Source organism: Panulirus ornatus, chromosome 2, assembly GCF_036320965.1.
Source record: "Panulirus ornatus isolate Po-2019 chromosome 2, ASM3632096v1, whole genome shotgun sequence".
Taxonomy (NCBI): Eukaryota; Metazoa; Arthropoda; class Malacostraca; order Decapoda; family Palinuridae; genus Panulirus; species Panulirus ornatus.
Genome location: NC_092225.1, coordinates 74,161,272 through 74,180,934, shown reverse-complemented (window position 1 = coordinate 74,180,934; position 19,663 = coordinate 74,161,272). Strand labels below are relative to the sequence as shown.

Here is a 19,663-nt window from a genome sequence, read left to right as displayed (position 1 = left end):
CTCAGTCACCAGCTTCTGCAGTTTCTCACATGAATCAGCCACCAGCGCTGTATCATCAGCGAACAACAACTGACTCACTTCCCAAGCTCTCTCATCCCCAACAGACTTCATACTTGCCACTCTTTCCAAAACTTTTGCATTCACCTCCCTAACAACCCTATCCATAAACAAATTAAACAACCATGGAGACATCACACACCCATGCCGCAAACCAACATTCACTGAGAACCAATCACTTTCCTCTCTTCCTACACGTACACATGCCTTACATCCTCGATAAAAACTTTTCACTGCTTCTAACAACTTGCCTGCCACACCATATATTCTTAAAGAAATACCTTCCACAGAGCATCTCTATCAACTCTATCATATGCCTTCTCCAGATCCATAAATGCTACATACAAATCCATTTGCTTTTCTAAGTATTTCTCACGTACATTCTTCAAAGCATACACCTGATCCACACATCCTCTACCACTTCTGAAACCACACTGCTCTTCCCCAATCTGATGCTCTGTACATGCCCTCATCCTCTCAATCAATATCCTCCTATATAATTTCCCAGGAATACTCAACAAACTTATACCTCTGTAATTTGAGCACTCAATTTTATCCCCTTTACCTTTGTACAATGGCACTAAGCAGGCATTCCTCCAATCCTCAAGCACTTCACCATGAGTCATACATACATTAAATAACCTTACCAGCCAGTCAACAATACAGTCACCCCCTTTTGTTAATAGATTCCACTGCAATACCATCCAAACCCACTGCCTTGCCAGCTTTCATCTTCCGCAAAGCTTTTACTACCTCTTCTCTGTTTATCAAATCATTCTCCCTAACCCTCTCACTTTGCACACCACCTCGACCAAAACACCCTATATCTGCCACTCTATCATCAAACACATTCAACAAACCTTGAAAATACTCACTCCACCACTACTTGTTATCATCTCTCCATTAGCCCCCTTCACTGAAGTTCCCATTTGTTCCCTTGTCTTACACACTTTATTTACCTCCTTCCAAAACATCTTTTTATTCTCCCTAAAATTTAATGGTACTCTCTCACCCCAACTCTCATTTGCCCTCTTTTTTGCCTCCTGCACCTTTCTCTTGACCTCCTGCCTCTTTCTTTTATACACCTCCCAGTCATTTGCATTATTTCCCAGCAAAAATTGCCCAAATGCCTCTCTCTTCTCTTTCACTAATAATCTTCCTTCTTCATCCCACCACTCAGTACCCATTCTAATCTGTCCACCTCCCATATTATACATAATCACCATCTCCCGCTTCTTTTTGTTCCCTCCACCTCTGACACATATATCCTCTTTTGTCGTTTTTCCTCACTCATTCTCTCCATGTGGCCAAACCGTTTCAACACACCCTCTTCTGCTCTCTCAACCATACTCATTTTATTTCCACACATTTCTCTTACCCTTTCATTACTTACCTGGTGAAACCACCTCACACCACATATTGTCCTCAAATATTTCATTTCCAACTCATCAACCCTCCCCTGTACAACCCTACCTATGGCCCATGCCTCGCAACCATATAACATTGTTGGAAGTGCTATTCCTTCAAACATACCCATTTTTGCTCTCTGAGATAACGTTCTATCCTTCCACTTATTCTTCATAGCTCCCAGAACCTTCGCCCCCTCCCCCACCCTGTGACTCACTTCCATTTCCATGGTTCCATCCAGTGCTAAGTCCACTTCTGGATATCTAAAACACTTCAATTCCTCCAGTTTTTCTCCATTCAAACTTGCATCTCAATTGTCCCTCAATCCTACTGAACCTAATAACCTTGCTCATATTCACATATACTCTCAACTTTCTCCTTTCACACACTTTTCCAAATTCAGTCACCAACCTCTGCAGTTTCTCACATGAATCAGCCACTAGAGCAGTATCATCAGCGAACAACAACCAAATCACTTCCCAGGCCCTCTCATCCACAATAAACTGCATACACACCCTTCTCTCAAAAACTCTTGTATTTACCTCCCTAACCACCTCATCCATAAATAAATTAAACAACCATGCTGCAGACCAAAATTCACTAGGAATCAATCACTTTCTTCTCTTCCTACTTGTACACATGCCTTACATCCTTTGTAAAAACTTTTCACTGCTTCTAGCAACTTACCTCCAACACCATGTACTCTTAAAACCTTCCACAAGGCATCTCTATCCACCCTATCATATGCCTTCTCCAGATCCATAAATGCTACATACAAATCCATCTGTTTTTCCAAGTACCTCTCACATACATTCTTCAAAGCAAACACCTGATCCACACATCCTCTGCTACTTCTGAAACCAAACTGCTCCTTCCCAAGCTAATGCTCTGTACATGCCTTCACCCTCTCAATCAATACCCTCCCATACAATTTCCAGGAATACTTGACAAATGTATGCCTCTGTAGTTTGAACACTCACCTTTATCCCCTTTGCCTTTGTACAATGGCACTATGTATGCATTCTGCCAATCCTTGGGCACCTCACCATGATCCATACATACAATGAATATCTTCACCAACCAATCAAGAACACAGTCATCCCCTTTTTTAATAAATTCAACTTCAGCACCATCCAAACCCGCTGCCTTGCCAGATTTCATATTCTGCAAGGCTTTCATCGCCTCTTCTCTCTTAACCAAACCGTTTTTCCTGACACTCTCACTTTGTACACAACCACGACCAAAACACCCTACATCTGCCACTCTGTCATCAAACACATTCAACAAACCTTCAAAATACTCTCAAAATACTCTATCTCCTCACTTCATCACTACCTATTATCACATTTCCCTTTTCCCCTTCACTGATGTCCCCATTTGTTCTCTTGTCTTACACATGTTATTTATCTCCTCCGAGAATATTTTTTTATTCTCCATAAAGTTTAATGATATGCTTTAATCCCATCTCTCACTTGCCCTCTTTTTCAAAACTTGCACCTTCCTCTTGACCTCCTGCTACTTTCTTTTATACATCTCCCAGTGACTTGCACTCCTTCCTTGTAAGTAACATCCAAACACCTCTCTTTTTTCTTTCACTAGCAACTTTACTTCATCCTGCCACTCACTACCCTGTCTAATCTGCCCACCTCCCACCTTTCTCATGCCACATGCATCTTTTGCACATCCCATCACTGCTTCCCTAAATACATCCCATTCCTCACCCACTCCCCTCACATCATTTGCTCTCAACTTCTGCGATTCTACACTCAGTCTCTCTTGGTACTTCCTCACCCAAGTCTCCTTTCCAAGCTCACTTAACCTCACCACTCTCTTCTCCTAACATTTTCCTTCTTTTTTGAAAATCTACAAATCTTCACCTTTGCCTCCACAAGATAGTGATCAGACATCCCACCAGCTGCCCCTCTCAGCACATTAACATCCAAAATTCTCTCTTTTGCATGCCTATCAGTTAACATATAATCCAGTAATGCCCTTTGACCATCTCTCCTCCATGTATAATTATGTACATCTCTTTTTAAATCAGGTATTCTCAATCACTAGTCTTTTTTCAGCACACAAATCCACAAGCTCTTCACCATTTCCATTCACAACACTGAATACCCCATGTACACCAATTATACCCTCAACTGCTACATTACTCACCTTCGCATTTAGATCGTCCATCACCCATCACTCGTACATCAAAGCTGCCGACACACTCACTCAACTGCTCCCAAAATTCTTGCCTTTCATGATCTTTCTTCTCATGACCAGGTGCATAAGCACCAATAATCACCCATCTCTCTCCATCCACTTTCAGTTTTACCCACATCAATCTAGAATTTACTTTCTTACTCTCTATCACACACTCCCACAACTCCTGCTTCAGGAGTAGTGCTACTCCTTCCTTAGCTCTTGTCTTCTCACCAACTCCTGACTTTACTCCCAAGACTTTTTCAAACCCTTCTTCCAACTTGCCCTTGAGCTTCGTTTCGCTCAGAGCCAAAATATCTAGGTTTCTTTCTTCAACATACTACCTATTTCTCCTTTCTTCTCATCTCAGTTACATTCACACATGTTCAGACACCCTAGTCTGAGCCTTCAAGGTGGATGAGCACTCCCTGCTTGACTCTTTCTTCTGTTTCCCCTTTTAGAAATTGAAATACCATAAGGGAAGGGTTTCCAGCCTCTGGCTCTCACCTCCTTTAGTTGCTTTCTATGACAAGTGGAGAATACATGGGACATATTCTTTCTCCCCTATACCCAGGGATACATTTATCACATAATGCCTTTCAATATCAAAGACTTGAACCCAGGACCTATGTGCTGTAGTTGGGAATGCTAACCAGTCAGCTATGATCACAGCCAAGCAGTTAGTGTTCCCAACTACCACACAAAGGTCCCAGGTTCGAGTCCTTCCTGCTGGAGGGCAATATGTGTTCTATGAAAATGTGCATTGATATGCACTACATTCATGCTAGAGGTAGCATCAGGAACAGGTAAAGGAAGGCTGCATTTGCTCATATTCATTCTCCAGCTATAAATATACATATATAGACATTACTGTAATGAAGATGTTACAGTACTGATAATTGGGGACTTTGATGACAGGAAAGTAGGTTAAGAGAATTTTGATGCTTATGGACACCATCAAAAGGTAAAGGAACTTCATGATGAGAAAAGGAGATGATATAGACAGCACCCCTGCCAGCCAGCATTTGCAAGGTATAACACAGAAAAGAACAAGTACACCAGGATAAAAAAGGAGGAACAAAGAAACTTCAGAAAGAATATTGTGGAAAAGACAGAAGAAAATTCAAAACTTTTCCTGAAGTTAGTTGTCAACTAAAAAGCGGCTAATCTGACTAAGGGATTCAGAGGGAAGAGTTGTTGAGGATGATTTAAGAATATGAGGGGAACTGAATAAGAAGTTAAGTGTTTCCACAGTGGAAGACACCAGTGAGATAGAATGGGAAGGTTTTAGAAAACACTGAGATACCCAGAGAGGACATAAACAGAACAATAAAAGGTCTTCACCCATACATGGATCACAAGCTAGATGAAATGTCACCATATATGCTGAAAATGTGTGCAGATCCACTAAATAAAACTCTCAAAATATTGGAGAGTAGGAGAGTGCCAAGGGAATGAAAAATGGCTAACTCACTAATGAGTGCGGTCTATAAATTTCTGAAGAAGATAATCAGAAAGCAAACAAATGACCCTCCTGAGAAGAAAAATTACTTAAGTGAGAGATTGCAAAGTTTTGTGGAAATGAGGTCATTTACAATGAACCTCTTAGATTCCTGAGAAAATGAATTCTGCCTCGGAAATATGGAAAAGTGGTGAGGATTATTTGTATATGGACTGCCAAAAATTATTTGTCACTGAACTGTATATAGACGAGACTGATTAAGAAGCTGAATCACCCGCCAGGAATCAAATAGAAACTCTTTCAATGGGTAGAAGATTATCTCAGTGGAAGGAAACAAAGGTTGCATGTCAGAGGAGCCTTTGGTAAATAAGTCAAGGTGGCTAGAAGAGTGCAACAGGGTTCTGTTCTGGGACCATTGCTCTTCTTGATCTGTATAAATGACTTACCGCAAGGTGTGGACTCCTACCTTAATATGTTTGCAGATGATAAAATGGTCACGAGGGAAGTGAAAAGCAAAGATTGCATCATTTTCCACGGGGACCAAAACAGACTCCAAAGTCAGTCTGACACATAGTTGATGAAATTCAGCTTAAGCAAAGGTAAAATAATGGGGATGGGAAAGAGTAAAAGAAGTACTTGGTATGATTATTATCTAGCAGGAAGTAAGCTTAAGGATTCTATGTGTGACTTAGGACATGGGAGTTGACATCATCCCTAACTTGACGTATCCTACATTAGGAGAAATAGTTAAGGAGGCAAATTGTATGCTGGCTAATATCTTTCAAGTGTATAAGTGCAAGGAAATATTTAGCAAGATGTTCATAGCCTAAATAAGGCCAAAACTAGGGTATACTTCTCAAGTTTGGTCACTGCATTGAAAGAAGCACAAAAAGCTTATAGAGAAGGTCCAGAAGAGGGCAACAAAGACAGTACCAGCATTAAGAGCTGAGTTATGAGGAAAGGATAGAGGCTTTAAAGTAGCCCCATCTTGGAAGAAAGAAGAATGAAGGGTGCACTAATCACAGCCTTTAAGTTCCTAAAGCAGATTGATGATATGGATAGTGAAAACTTCTATAAGAGATATTGGGATAGAGCAACCAGAGGACATAAAATGAAATCAAGCAAAAAAAATGTAGAGATGGACTTTAACAGTATAAGAACAGAATGAATGAGGACAATGTTTGATGCAGACACCATACATAAATCTAAGAAGTATGGTAGTAAAGCATGTTTAAGAGATGGGGCCCCACAAGTGTAAAAGTCCATTCCTATACAGTACAAATAGGATATTACTCAAGGAGACCTAGAAATATAAATTCCTCGAATGTGTACATAACTCCCTGTATTAACACAATACAGAGCATATAACATCTAGGGAGGATGACCTAACAACAGTGCTTGACCTAGTCTTTACACAAAACATCATGGATATGACACACCAAAATCAAAGAATCTTTAGGAAAAAAATATCATGTAGTGCTTAATTTTGACTGTGACACAAGACAACACTAGGGGATAAGAAGTACAGAGTCCTAAAAGGGCAAAGAAATGAGGCAAGTGTATAGAGCTAATCACATTCTTTGAAAAGGTAGACTGTGAAGGGGACTTTCACAAGAAGTGTATAGACCTGTGCTTGAGAAGGCTGTGTGAAAGCTGCTATGATGGAGTCAGGACATAGGTACCCTGGAACACTAAAAGGGGGATAATGAAGAGGAGGGAGGCATGAATGAACTGAGAGATGTACTGTGGAAGAAGTACAAATTTTAATGCGACCTTATTGCATTAGAAGGACACACAACTTCAAGAAATGAATACTGCAAGGCAAAGAGGTAGAAGAGAGGTTTTGACAAAAGCACTGTAAGCATGGCAAAAGACAACCAAAACTTTTCCATAAGTTCAAGACCAAAAATGTTGGTCAAAGAACAACTAATCAGGCTAAGGGATTTGGCAGAAAGAACTCTTGAAAAAGACAAGGAGATATGAGAGGAGCTAAAGCACAAATCTAAAAATGTTTTCACAGTGAAGGATACTGCCACACTAGTGTCAAACATTTGGGAGGGGGAAGAAGTGTTGGAAGGTATAAAGTGTAACAGAAATTATATAATCAGGCTATTAAAATAACCCATATGGTCCATGAACCTGATGAAGTCTTTCTAAATATACTGAAGGAATGTCCAGAGGTCTGATCTCTCAAAATAATGTTCGTTAGGTTAGGTTAGAGGAAGGGATGGTTCTAAAGATGTGGAACAAGGCAAATGTGCCTGTTCTTAAGAAAGGAGACATGAAAATTGTTCTGAATTATGGCCTGTCTCAGTGATGAGTTTGATTTGTTAAACAGTAGAAAAGATAAACAGAAAACAAATGAATGACCACCTGCATAGGAGAAACTACAACTGAAATATTTGGTAAGCTATTCAAAACACATTTTAGAATGAAGCTGGCATATGCCTCTCAGCTACAGTCAACACACCTTAATAAGCAGAGATATGACTAAGATGGTCCAAAGAAGTGGCATAATCAAGAAAGTACCTGAACTAAGAGGGCTGAGCTACACTGAAAGGCTGAGGGCTGCACATCTGTCCACCAAGGAGAGAAGAGAGTACTTCTCATTTTTTTATGGTCTTTGCTTAATTTCACATTATGTTTTCTGGTTGCTCTATCCCAACACCTCTTGAAAAACTGTTCACTGTCCATGTCCCTGATGTTTCAAAGACTTAAAAGGTTGTAATCATGTCACCGCTCACTCTTGTCTATTCCAAGTTGGCAAGTTCAAAGCCTATTATGGCAATTCCCTGTAACTTAGCTCCATGTTTCCATGATTTCCTGTCACCATGAGAATCCAAATTCCAGCAGTCTACCCCTTTCTAAATGAATTACCAATACTTTCATTTCTCAGAGAGGTGCAAGCTTTATAACTATGTACCATCCTGGTTGTTCCTCCATGTTATCACTGTACAATTGTTCTGGATTGTTAAAATTCTTTGAGGATTATGTATTGTCAGAATCACTATGCACTTTTTTCCAGCAGTTACCTTTCCCATTATGAAGTCTAAATGAACCATATACTATGTTTCCTGAAACTTAAGGATAATTCTTATTAGAAGAGCCAAACCTCCTCCTCCTTTGTTTTATTTTTCCTTTCATACTGTAATGTACTTCTCTGGACAGAAAAGGTTAGATCTCATCTCTTTAGTTAGCTTATTTTTCACAACTCCAATGTTGACGTGTATTTTCCCTTGTGGGATGATTAAATTCCAGCTCTTTACCTCTCCTATCTATATAAATCTCTGATATCCGTTCCCTCTGGGAACTTCCTCGAGGGGATGGCTACAGAAGTCTCCATAACTGCTGAACTTCAGTACTTCAACACACCCTCTTCTGCTCTCTCAACCACACTTTTTATTTCCACACATCTCTCTTACCCTTTCATTACTTACATGATCAAACCACCTCAAACCACATATTGCCCTCAAACATTAAATTTCCAACACCTCCACCCTCCTCCATACAACCCTATCTATTGCCCATGTCTCACAACCATATAACATTGTTGGAACTACTATTCCTTCAAAAATACCCACTTTTGCTTTCTGAGATAACATTCTCTCCTTCCACACATTCTTCATCGCTCCCAGGACCTTCACCCCCTCCCCCCATCCTGTGACTCACTTCCACTTCCATGGTTCCATCTGCTAAGTCCACTCACAGATATCTAAAACACTTCACTTCCTCCAATTTTTCTCCACTCAAACTTACATCCCAACTACCTTGTCCCTCAACCCTACTGAACCTAATAACCTTGCTCTTATTCACATTTACTCTCAACTTTCTCCTTTCATACACTTTTCCCAGCCTTGCTGTTATTCACATTTACTCTCAACTTTCTCCTTTCATACACTTTTCCCCTAGGGATAGGGAGATAGAATACTACCAACACATTCCCTGTGTTGCAGAAGGCGACAAAAAGAGGTGGAAGTTGAGGGGCTAGAAATCCTCCCCTCCTGTTTTACATTCTAAAAGAAGGAACAGAGAATGGGGCAAAGTGAGGATTTTTCACTTGAAGGTTCACACATCTTGACACCCTTGCTAATGCGGGAAATAAAAAAACATACAAATTTTTATTTTTCAAACTTTGTTGCCTTTTCCCACATGAACAAGATAACACCAGGAATAGACAAAAGGCCACATTCACTTACGTTCATTCTCTAGCTGTCATGTGCAGTGCACCAAAACCACAGCTCCCCTACCCATAACCAGGCCCCACAGACTTTTTCATGGTTTCCCCAAACGCTTTACATGCCCTGGTTAAATCTACTAACAGCACATCATCTCGTGTATATCACATTGTTCCCATCCATTCTATCAGTGCATACCTTTCACCCTCCTGCAAGTTCAGGCCCCAATCACTCAAAATCTTTTTCACTTTCACTTTATCCTTCCATATCCAATTTGGTCTCCCCCTCCACTTCTGACACACATATCCTCTTTGTCAACCTCATACTCACTTATTTTCTCCATATGCCCAAACATTTCAGTATACTTTCTTCAGCTCAATCTCACTCATATTGTTACCACACCTCTCTCTTATCCTTTTATTACTTACTCAGTCAAACCACAAATTGTCCTCAAACTTTTCATTTCCAACACATCCACCCCCATTCACATATCCTCACCTTATAGCCTATGCCTTGCATCCATACAGAATTGTTGGAGTACTGTACCTTCCAACATAACCATTTTCAACCTCCCACATAATGACCTCTCTTTCTACACATTCTTCAATGTTCCCAGAACCTTTGCCCCCTGTATGGGAGGGTATTGATTGAGAGTGTGAAGGCATTTACAGATCATCAGATTGGGGAAGAGCAGTGTGGTTTCAGAAGTGGTAGAGGATGAGTGGATCTGGTCTCTCCTTTGAAGAATGTACTTAGAAAAACAGATGCATCTGTATGTAGCATTTATGGATCTGGAAAAGGCATATGTTACAGGGTAATAGAGATGCTTTGTGGAAGGTTTTAAGAGTATATGATGGGGGAGGTAAGTTGCTAGAAGCAGTGAAACGTTTTACCAAGGATGTAAGGCATGTGTATGAGTAGGAAGAGAAGAGAGTGATTAGTTCCCAGTGAACGTTGATTTGTGGCAGGGGTGAGTGATGTCCCTATGGTTGTTTAATTTGTTTATGGATGGGGTGGTTAGGAAGGTAAATGCACGAGTTGTGGAGAAAGGGGGGAGTACGCAGTCTGTTGGAGATGAGAGGGCCTGGGAAGTGAGTCAGTTCTTGTTTGCCAATGATACAGCTCTAGTAGCTGATTCATGAAAGAAACTGCAGAAGTTGGTGACTGAGTTTGGAAGAGTGTGTGGAAGGAGAAAGTTGAGAGTAAATGTGAATAAGAGCAAGGTTATCAGCTTCAGTAGGGTTGAAGGACAAGTTAATGGGGAGGTAAGTTTGAATGGAGAAAAGTTGGAGGAAGTGAAGTGTTTTAGATATCTGGGAGTGGACTTAACAGCAGATGGAACCATGGAAGCGGAAGTGAGTCACAGGGTGGGGAATGGGGTGAAGATTCTGGAAGCAGTGAAGAATGTATGGAAAGAGAGAATGTCATCTCGGAGAGCAAAAATGGGTATGTTTGAAGGAGTAGTAGTTTCACTAATGTTATACGGTTGTGAGGCATGGGCTATAGATAGCGTTGTACAGTGGAGGGTGGATGTGTTGAAAATGAAATGTTTGAGAACAATATGTGGTGTGAGGTGGTTTGATCAAGTAAGTAATGAAAGGGTAAAAGAGATGTCTGGAAATAAAAAGTGTGTGGTTGAGAGAGTAGAAGAGGGTGTGTTGAAATGGTCTGGACACATAGGGAGAATGAGTGAAGAAAGATTGATAAAGAGGGTATATGTGTCAGAGGTGGAGGGAACAAGGAGAAGCAGGAGAAGTGAAAGGATGGAGTGAAAAGAGTTTGAGCAATCGGGGCCTGAACATACAGGAGGGTGAAAGGCGTGCAAGGAATAGAGTGAATTGAAACGATGTGGTACACCATGGTTGACATGCTGTCAATGGATTGAACCAGGGCATCTGGGGTAAACCATGGAAAGGTCAGTGGGACCTGGATGTGGAAAGGGAGCTGTGGTTTTGGTGCATTACACATGACAGCTTGAGACTGAATGTGAATGAATGTGGCCTTTTTTGTCTTTTCCTGGCACTATCTCACTGGGGTGTGTGTGTGTTTCATGTGTGGCAGGGTGGCGACGGGCATGAATGAAGGCAGCAAGTATGAACATGTACATGTGTATATATGTATATGTCTGTGTATGTATATGTATGTATATGTGCATGTATGGGCATTTATGTATATACATGTGTATGTAGGTGAGTTGGGCCACTCCTCATCTGTTTCCTTGCGCTACCTCGGTGATGCAGGGATGGCGATTAAGTATAATATATATGAGGGGATGGGCCATTCTTCGTCTGTTTCCTGGCACTACCTTGCTGACACAGGAAACAGCGATTATGTATAATATAATAATAACAATAAATGTTTTTAATCCATATTGATGATGTAGACAGTGGGTAGCTTTTTTGACAGATGTTGGGACAGAACAGCAACACAACATACCATGAAATTAAGCAAGACACTTGTTAAAAACATGTAATAAGGTACTTCTACAGTATGAGTGGTGGATGAAAGGAATAGAACCCAAACTGGGAAATAGTAAATGCAGACAGTATATACAAAAGTGTAAAGTTGTATGACACTAAGTAAGTTGGCAGTCAGCCAATGACCTGGGAGGTATATTACCAGACCTACCCACCTGGGTATCAGGAGGGTTAGTGACATCTGCTTTAGTGAGCCAGCACTTTAGTGGTTGTCTCTAAGATGTGGAATACTAGCATTCTATCCACAAACATACAATCTCTCCTTGTTGTATTTAAAATTTGACAACACTTAACTCATGCAGCTCATTCTCTAATGCTACATCTTCCTGAGGTGATCACTATTTACAAGCCCTGCCTCTTAGCAAAATGGTAGAAGTAGATAGTAGTAGTATGTAGGAAGATTTAGGCAGGAGCATTAGACAGAAACATTAGGAAGTAGTAGATAGCAGTCATCAGGAACATTAGGTATGAGCCTCTGCAAACACTGTGCTAGACATGCCCTATGCCAGTGGCCTGTTAAGGGTGAGGCACTAAAGGCTACAGTGTGGCACTAAAGTTCTTTAGTTATTGAGACTTTGTTGCTGTGGCCACCCCTTTGAGAGAGTTCCAATTGGAACAAGCATCTGAGGTGTAGACAGATAGAACTGATAGTAAATAAGGTATGAGAGATGGGGGTCCCATGAGTGTAAAACTCCATTCTTGTACAGTTAGGTAGTTAAATATGCACTCTTAATAAAAAACAGCCCTAAATTTCAAGAAATACTGTGCTGGTAGGTGGCCCATTCAAACAATACATATTTGGAAGAGTGATTGTAGGAAAGATGCACACAGTGGTGTAGATAATATATAATTTTGCAAAGAATTTTAACCCTTTGGATGCGACCATCAACAAAAGCCTTTTAACGACTGAGTGCGATGATTGACTATAGTCTCTTCCATCAAAAATTAATCCCTTTACTTCAGCAATGTTCCATTTTCTCTGACTCATGAAATGCAAACCAGAATCTGGTAGTTTCTCCACTCCCCAAATGACCACATTAAACAATATGTAAAAGAAAAGCAAGCAATCACCTGTAATCCATGCAATCATTTCACCACGTTAGGTATATCATGGACATCATTATATGTTCTGTGAATATTTATTGTGTATACTTCTGCTCCATAAAGGAGAATATTCTAATAATTTACAATGTTTTGACAAGAGATAAGTGGAGGTGTGTCTTAAATCCTGACAAGCATCCCTTCAACCCAAAGCTTCTATTCAAAAGTTTTCTCCCATTCTTTCCATGACACAATGAGTGGGAAGAGGAAGACGGTCCTAACAACAGAGGAGACAGGTGATGATGGCCTCAGACTCGTAGGTGTTTCTTGGTATTATTACAAAGCAACAACTCAGTCCAAATCTTGATTGTAGATTTTACTTTTCTAAGTTGGTTCAAAATGTTTTGTGCAATTTTATGATGTTTTATTCATACCTATAAAAGAAAAAATCAAATTAGAAGTTTTGAAATCAAATGAGCTTGGGGTTTTAAAATCTTTCACTTTTATGAGAAAATATAAAATAATTTTCATTAACATGCTTTCTAAAGAAATTTAATGCCAGATGTAGAAACCTCTTTTTCTTTTTTGTTTTGAGTTAGAAAAGTAGTACAAAAGTTTGTTGTGTACTTACATTTTCTAATAGCAAAATAGCATCAATAGGGAATGTCCATGAATTCTACATATGTATCTATCTACCTATTCATATCTCTGAAACCCGTTCCCTCCAGGAACTCCCATCAAGGGGTAGCCACGGCAAAAGAGTCTCCACTCATCCCTGTCCTTACACGCTTCCCTTGCATACACCATTCCATGCATTATTCCTCTGTTTCTCTTCTTCCAGTATTCCTCCACCCTATTTGACCATGTCACAGGTGATCTTTCACTCACACTAACCCCTTTACTTATACTATTGTACACTATCCTTGTAAACTTTCAGTCTTCCATTCTTTCCACATGTCCAAACCACCTCAAAGTATTACATTTCACCCATTCTACCACTCTACAATTCATTCCCTTTGCATTCCTTGCTATAACACATCTCTCATACACCCTTTCATTTCTTTCTCCATTTCATCTAGTCACAACACATGCTCTTCTCAAATAGCTTATTTCCACAGCCTGGACTCTCGATCTCTCTGCCTCATTCCATGTCCATGTTTTGGCTGCATAGATGAGGGGTGGGAGGACTATGCTGTTCCTTAATCCTCTCTTCACTTCCATATTTACACCTCTACCCTTCATTATTCTATTAAGGGACCCAGTGACTCTTCTACCCTGTAAAGCTCTCTCCCTTATCTCTCATTCAATATCACCACACTTACCCAAGACAGCTCCCAGATACTTAAATTCCCTCACTTCCAGTCATTTCCCCCGAGCCACAGCACAATTTAGTACACTTTCTTCTTTCACTCTATATGGTTTTACAAAATCTATACTTTCACTCCATTTCCTTTTAAACACCATTGCTTTACTTTTACTTGCATTTCCCTTCAATCTCCTCCACTTACACACATCATAAAACACATTTACAACCTTCTGCAACTCCACTTCACTCTCCGTAAACAACACAGTATCATCCGCAAATGGCTTGCCACTTGCCACCATATCTCACTGCCACACTCCATCTCTGCTCCCCTTTTTCCTAGTTTTGTTTTCATCTTTCTTATCACTCCATCCATATATATATATCAAAAAGCCATGGTGACATCACACAGCCCTGCCTCACACCTTTATGTATCCCAAAACTTTCGCTCAGCTTTCCATCCACTCTTATACAAGCATTTGCTCCTCCACAGAAGGCTTTTACACAATCCAACAGTTGTCCCCCATACCATACTTCCTAAGCACATTCTACAAAGCATTCCACTCGATTGTCATACACTTTCCTCAGATCCATAAAAGCTTCATACAACTTCTTACCTTTCGCTAAATACTTTTCCATGGTCATCTCTACCACAAAAATCTGACCCACACATCCGCTACTTTTTCTAAAACCCCATTGCTCTTCATTTATTCTGCATTCAGTCACTTTCATCACTCTGTCAGTTCATATTCTTGCATACACTTTTCCTGGTACGCTTAACAGACTTATTTCCCTATAATTGCTACATACATCCTTCGTACCTTTTCCTTTGAATAAAAGAGCAATAATAGCTTTCACACAATGCTCAGGCACAACCTACTGTTTCCATGCTAAATTACATATAAGATGCATCTACTCTATCACACTTTGTCCTCAATACTTCAGCATTTCAGCCATAATCCCATCCACTCCAGGTGCCTTTCCTACCTTCAGTCTCATCATTGCCCTTCCTACCCCCTCTTTGCTATAGGCCCCTACACTTGTATCCTCTTCCTTCCCTCCTCCATACCCATGCAAGTAACAACAGCTGCCTCCCCTTGTCCCACAGTCACCAGTTCTTCAAAATACTCTTGCCATCTTCCTTTCACTTCCTCATAACGAAGCATGAAGAGGGTTAATGAACTGAGGCAAATATACAATAGTAACAATGAAGGACAATCAAGATGATATGTGAGGTAGTAAAACATGCAGCTCTCAGAGATGTTAAAGTATTAATACTAGGGATTTCAATTATAATGAAACTGAATTTAGATTTCTACAGAGACAGTCATGGAGATACGAGTTGTTAGTGTGTAAGAGGAAAATTTTCTATACAGAAATGACATTTAGCATACTTAGCTCAGAGGGACTGAAACACCATCATTACCAGCTAGCTCTTATCTTCACACAAGGTAGAATGGATATTGGGAATATCCTATATGATATAAAAACTGAAAAGTGATTATGTAATGCTTGAGTTAGACTGTATAGTAAAGTCAGATGCAAAAAGAGCAGAGATGAAACAGGATTGAGGAAGTAATCCAAAAATCAACAATTTCTGTGGTAAAATTAAGTGGGAAATGATGTTCAGAGGTGTTGTTCAAAAAAAAAATATCAAAAAAGCAAAGGAGCTTAATGATGCTCTCTGACAAAAATATAAGAGGCATCCCAGCAAGAACGTACTTGACGGATGTAAGAGGGCAGGGAACAAATACAGTAGGATAACAAAAAATGAAATACAAGAACAGGAGGTTCCACTCCACTCCCTTTAAATTGCCTTATATGACACACAGGGGTGGAGGCAAGAGTCTGGAAATCCTCTTTTCCTGTATTATTCCAAAAGAAAGAAAAGATATAGTGGCCAAAGAAGAAATTTTCTCCTAAGGCTTGGTCATATGCTATGATACTATCTCATCTCATGGGAAATGGCAAAAATATGTGAAAGAAAAAAAAAAATGGAGTGAATTAGGGAGGAGAGGTTGACAAAGGAGATATATGTGTCAGAAGCAAAGGGGACATGGAAAAGGATTGAAGTAAAAAGATTTTGAGTGATCGGGACACGGACATACAGGAGGGTAAAAGTTATGCATGGGATAGAATGAACTGGAATGATGTGGCATACAGGAGTTGACATGTTGTCATTAGACTGAACCAGAGTATGTAAAATAGCTGTGATAAACCAGGGACAGTTCTGTGGTGCCTGGTTTGGACAGGGAAGTGTCATTTCAGCACTCTGCACATGATAGTGAGAAAATTAATGTTAGCAAATGTGACCTTTCTTTGTCTGTTCTCACTAAAGCGGAAAATGATGATGAAGTATGAAATTTGTTTTTCATACTTGATAGCCGTGTATTTTATATTACAATCCTTGTTTTCTCAATGTTTTATACTATGTATTATGAATCCTTATATCATATAATAATGTAGAAATCTGAAAGAAAGCAAATGTGCAAGAGAAAGGAAAATGCTGTTTAGCTTTTTTTTTTTTTTTTTGCCGATTTGAGAGTAGGATTAGCTGGAATGCAGTTTCTAACCTGGTAATACTGTTTGCAGCATTTCTGTTGTGATGGCATTCCTAGAGATTAATGTGATCAGACTGGATGTTATGAAATAAGACTTACACAACCAAACTGGCAGGATAAGTAACTTTCCACTATTTTTTGGAAAGTGTTGTGGGGTGACTTGTATAACACATCAACCATTATTCGAGTATACCTGATACCAATAATGTGACAGGCCTTCAAAATCTTTAATCACTTTCAGTCACTTTCAGACACATTAAAATAATGTTATTCCTCTCAAATTATGTTAACATTGCACAACCATGTAAATGTGAATCCTAGCTCAGTAAATATGAATTTTGGTTAGGAAAAGGTAAATTGCTCATGTGTGAATTTGGCTCACATGAATTCAGTATAAACAACCGGTACCAAGATAACAAAAAGAATTTATTACACAACTTTAATGAATCAGTCCTTACTCAGTTTTATACCTTTTTGTTCTTGAGGAAATCTGAAATAAGTTTTGGACAGTGGAGGAACTCTTCTCTTTCCCATGTATCATCTGCTGGCTCAAATCCATGCCACCTAACAAGGAACTCACGACCATGAGCATTTCGACGCATTCCAACAATTTTCTCAACCTGCAATAGTTAACAACAAATAATATGACAATCAATACATAGGATTTTAGTCTGAAATCTTGCTCTTAACCTATGTAGATAAGGCTGATGAAAATAACAAAAGGAAAACTACAAACAATGAATGTCAACTATTCATTTGTACTAGATAATGCATCCAAACTTGCTTTACTATCACATTTATTCTTTCAACTTTAGCACATTAATTCTACCAGCAATCTTCCTAGATTCTATTTCAGCTATATCATGAATCTTTTGATGTCCTCAGCTTTAAATTATTCTTGCTCAAGACAAGAGGCCCCAGTTTTGATGTTGAACATCGTTTGCTACAATCCATAAGAGTAATTATCATTTTTTTGTTCATACTTGATGACTGTTTCCCATGTTAGCAAGGTAGAAACAGGAACAGATGAAGGAAGGCCATACCTGCTCACATCCATTGTCTAGCTGTCATATGTAATGCATTGAAACCATGGCTCCCTATCCACAAACAGGCCCCACAGACCTTCCCATGATTTACCCTGGATGCTTCACATACCCTGGTTCACTCCACTGACAGCATGTTGACCCCTGTTAACCACATCATTCCAATTCACTCTATCCCATGCACACCTTTCACACTTCTGCAAGTTCAAGCCCCGATCACTCAAAATCTTTTTCACTATATCCTTCCATCTCCAATTTGATATCCACGTTCTCATTCTCTCAACTTTTGACACATATATCCTCATCATCAACCTTTCCTTACTCATTTTCTCCGTATGTCCAAACTGTTTCAGCACACCCTCTTCTGCTCTCTCAACCAAACTCATTTTTATCACCACACCTCTCTCTTACCCTTTCATTACTTACTCGATCATGCCACTTCATACCACATATTGTTTTCAAACATTTCATTTCCAACACAACCTACCCTCATCCGCACAGCCTTATCTATAGCACATGCCTTGCATCCATATGATATTGCTCAAAAACTATACCTTTTACCCTCCCAGATAATGTTTTCTCTTTCCACACATTCTTCAGCACTCTCTGAACATTTGCTCCCAAATCTATCCTACAACTCACTTCCATGGTTTCATTCATTGTTATATCCACTCCCATGTATCTAAACCACTTCACCTACTCCAATTATTCTGCATGTAAACTCACATCCCAACTAAACTGTCCCTCAACCCTGCTGACCCTAATATCCTTGCTTTTAAACTTCACCTTTACTTTTAATTTTCTCCTTTCACACACTCATCTCGATCTCAGTTACCATATCCTTCAACATCTTGAATCTCAGTCTTCTCTCTGATCACCAGTATGGTTTCTAAAAGGTTAGAACCACTTGTGATATTCTTTCCTATCCTACTAATGTCTGGTCATCCTCCCTGAAAGATTTGGGGGAATCCTATGTAGTTGACAAATTCAAAGCTTTTGACAGGGTGAGGCACTGGAAAAATTGCAAATGGTGGGAGCTTCCACTTAAGTAACCGTTTGAATTCAGATCTTCACTAATAACCTTTATCTCCTAAATGAGTAGTTTTTTATCATTATTATCATTATACATAATCGCTGTTTCCTGTGTCAGTGAAGTAGTGCCAGGAAACAGTTGAAGAATGGCCCATCCACTCATAAACACATATATAGGCATAAAGCCCACATATAAGCAGACTTATACATACATTTCTTTCTTTCATACTATTCGCCATTTCCTGCATTAGCAAGGTAGCATACATACATACACATACATATTCCTACTTGCTTGCCTTCATCCATTCCTGTCACTACCTGCCCCACAGGAAAACAGTATTGCTATCCCCTGCTTCAGCGAGGAAGTGCCAGGAAAACAGACAAAAAAAAAGGCTGATTATTTTTCTGAGAGTACTCATTTAAGCAGATACTTTAGCTTCCTGCATTGACTTCCACTGAATTAATGTTTCTAAGTTCTTTCTGTCATTTTACTTCTTTCATGGTTACTTACAAAGTACAGTTTGATGAGGAAATGATACCACCATTTCCACAAACTTTCAATCTGAAAGTGGATTGATACCTGGCAACAAACAGACTCACTTCATATGCACTTTTAATTTTTTGAAGTGGAAAGCAATTTTGTGAGATTGTTACAAAAATTAATTAAGAAAAGTTAAAACAGTTTTTCAATCATATACTATCAGAGCAAATTATGTAGTTAAGATTTTAATACATTTATGCACAAAATATAACATACAAGTTATCACTCTGGGACATTTAGCAATAATCTGAGTATAAGCAGCACATATGATTACCTGTGCAATCGATGATTGAGTGATTTGCTTATTACTGCTGCCAGTCATAAACAGAAAAGTCTTAGCAGAGCAAGAAAAATTTCTTGTAAAACATGTC

General features: G+C 39.4%; 1 protein-coding gene across 3 annotated transcripts in view; it reads right to left on the bottom strand.

Moving 5' to 3' along the window:
• Positions 1-19,663, bottom strand: part of LOC139757234 (uncharacterized) — an 84,073-nt gene that overhangs the window by 11,405 nt on the left and 53,005 nt on the right. Inside the window, exons 9-10 of one of the 3 annotated variants that reach the window (XM_071677502.1) lie at positions 17,135-17,296; positions 12,892-13,246 (exon numbers count right to left, since the gene is read on the bottom strand). In XM_071677502.1, the coding sequence (XP_071533603.1) occupies positions 17,141-17,296 (156 nt within the window). In that variant the 3' untranslated portion in view covers positions 12,892-13,246; positions 17,135-17,140. Of the gene's footprint in view, positions 1-12,891; positions 13,247-17,134; positions 17,297-19,663 lie in introns of those variants that run through there. The other 2 variants (XM_071677492.1, XM_071677482.1) reach the window with 2 other exon arrangements.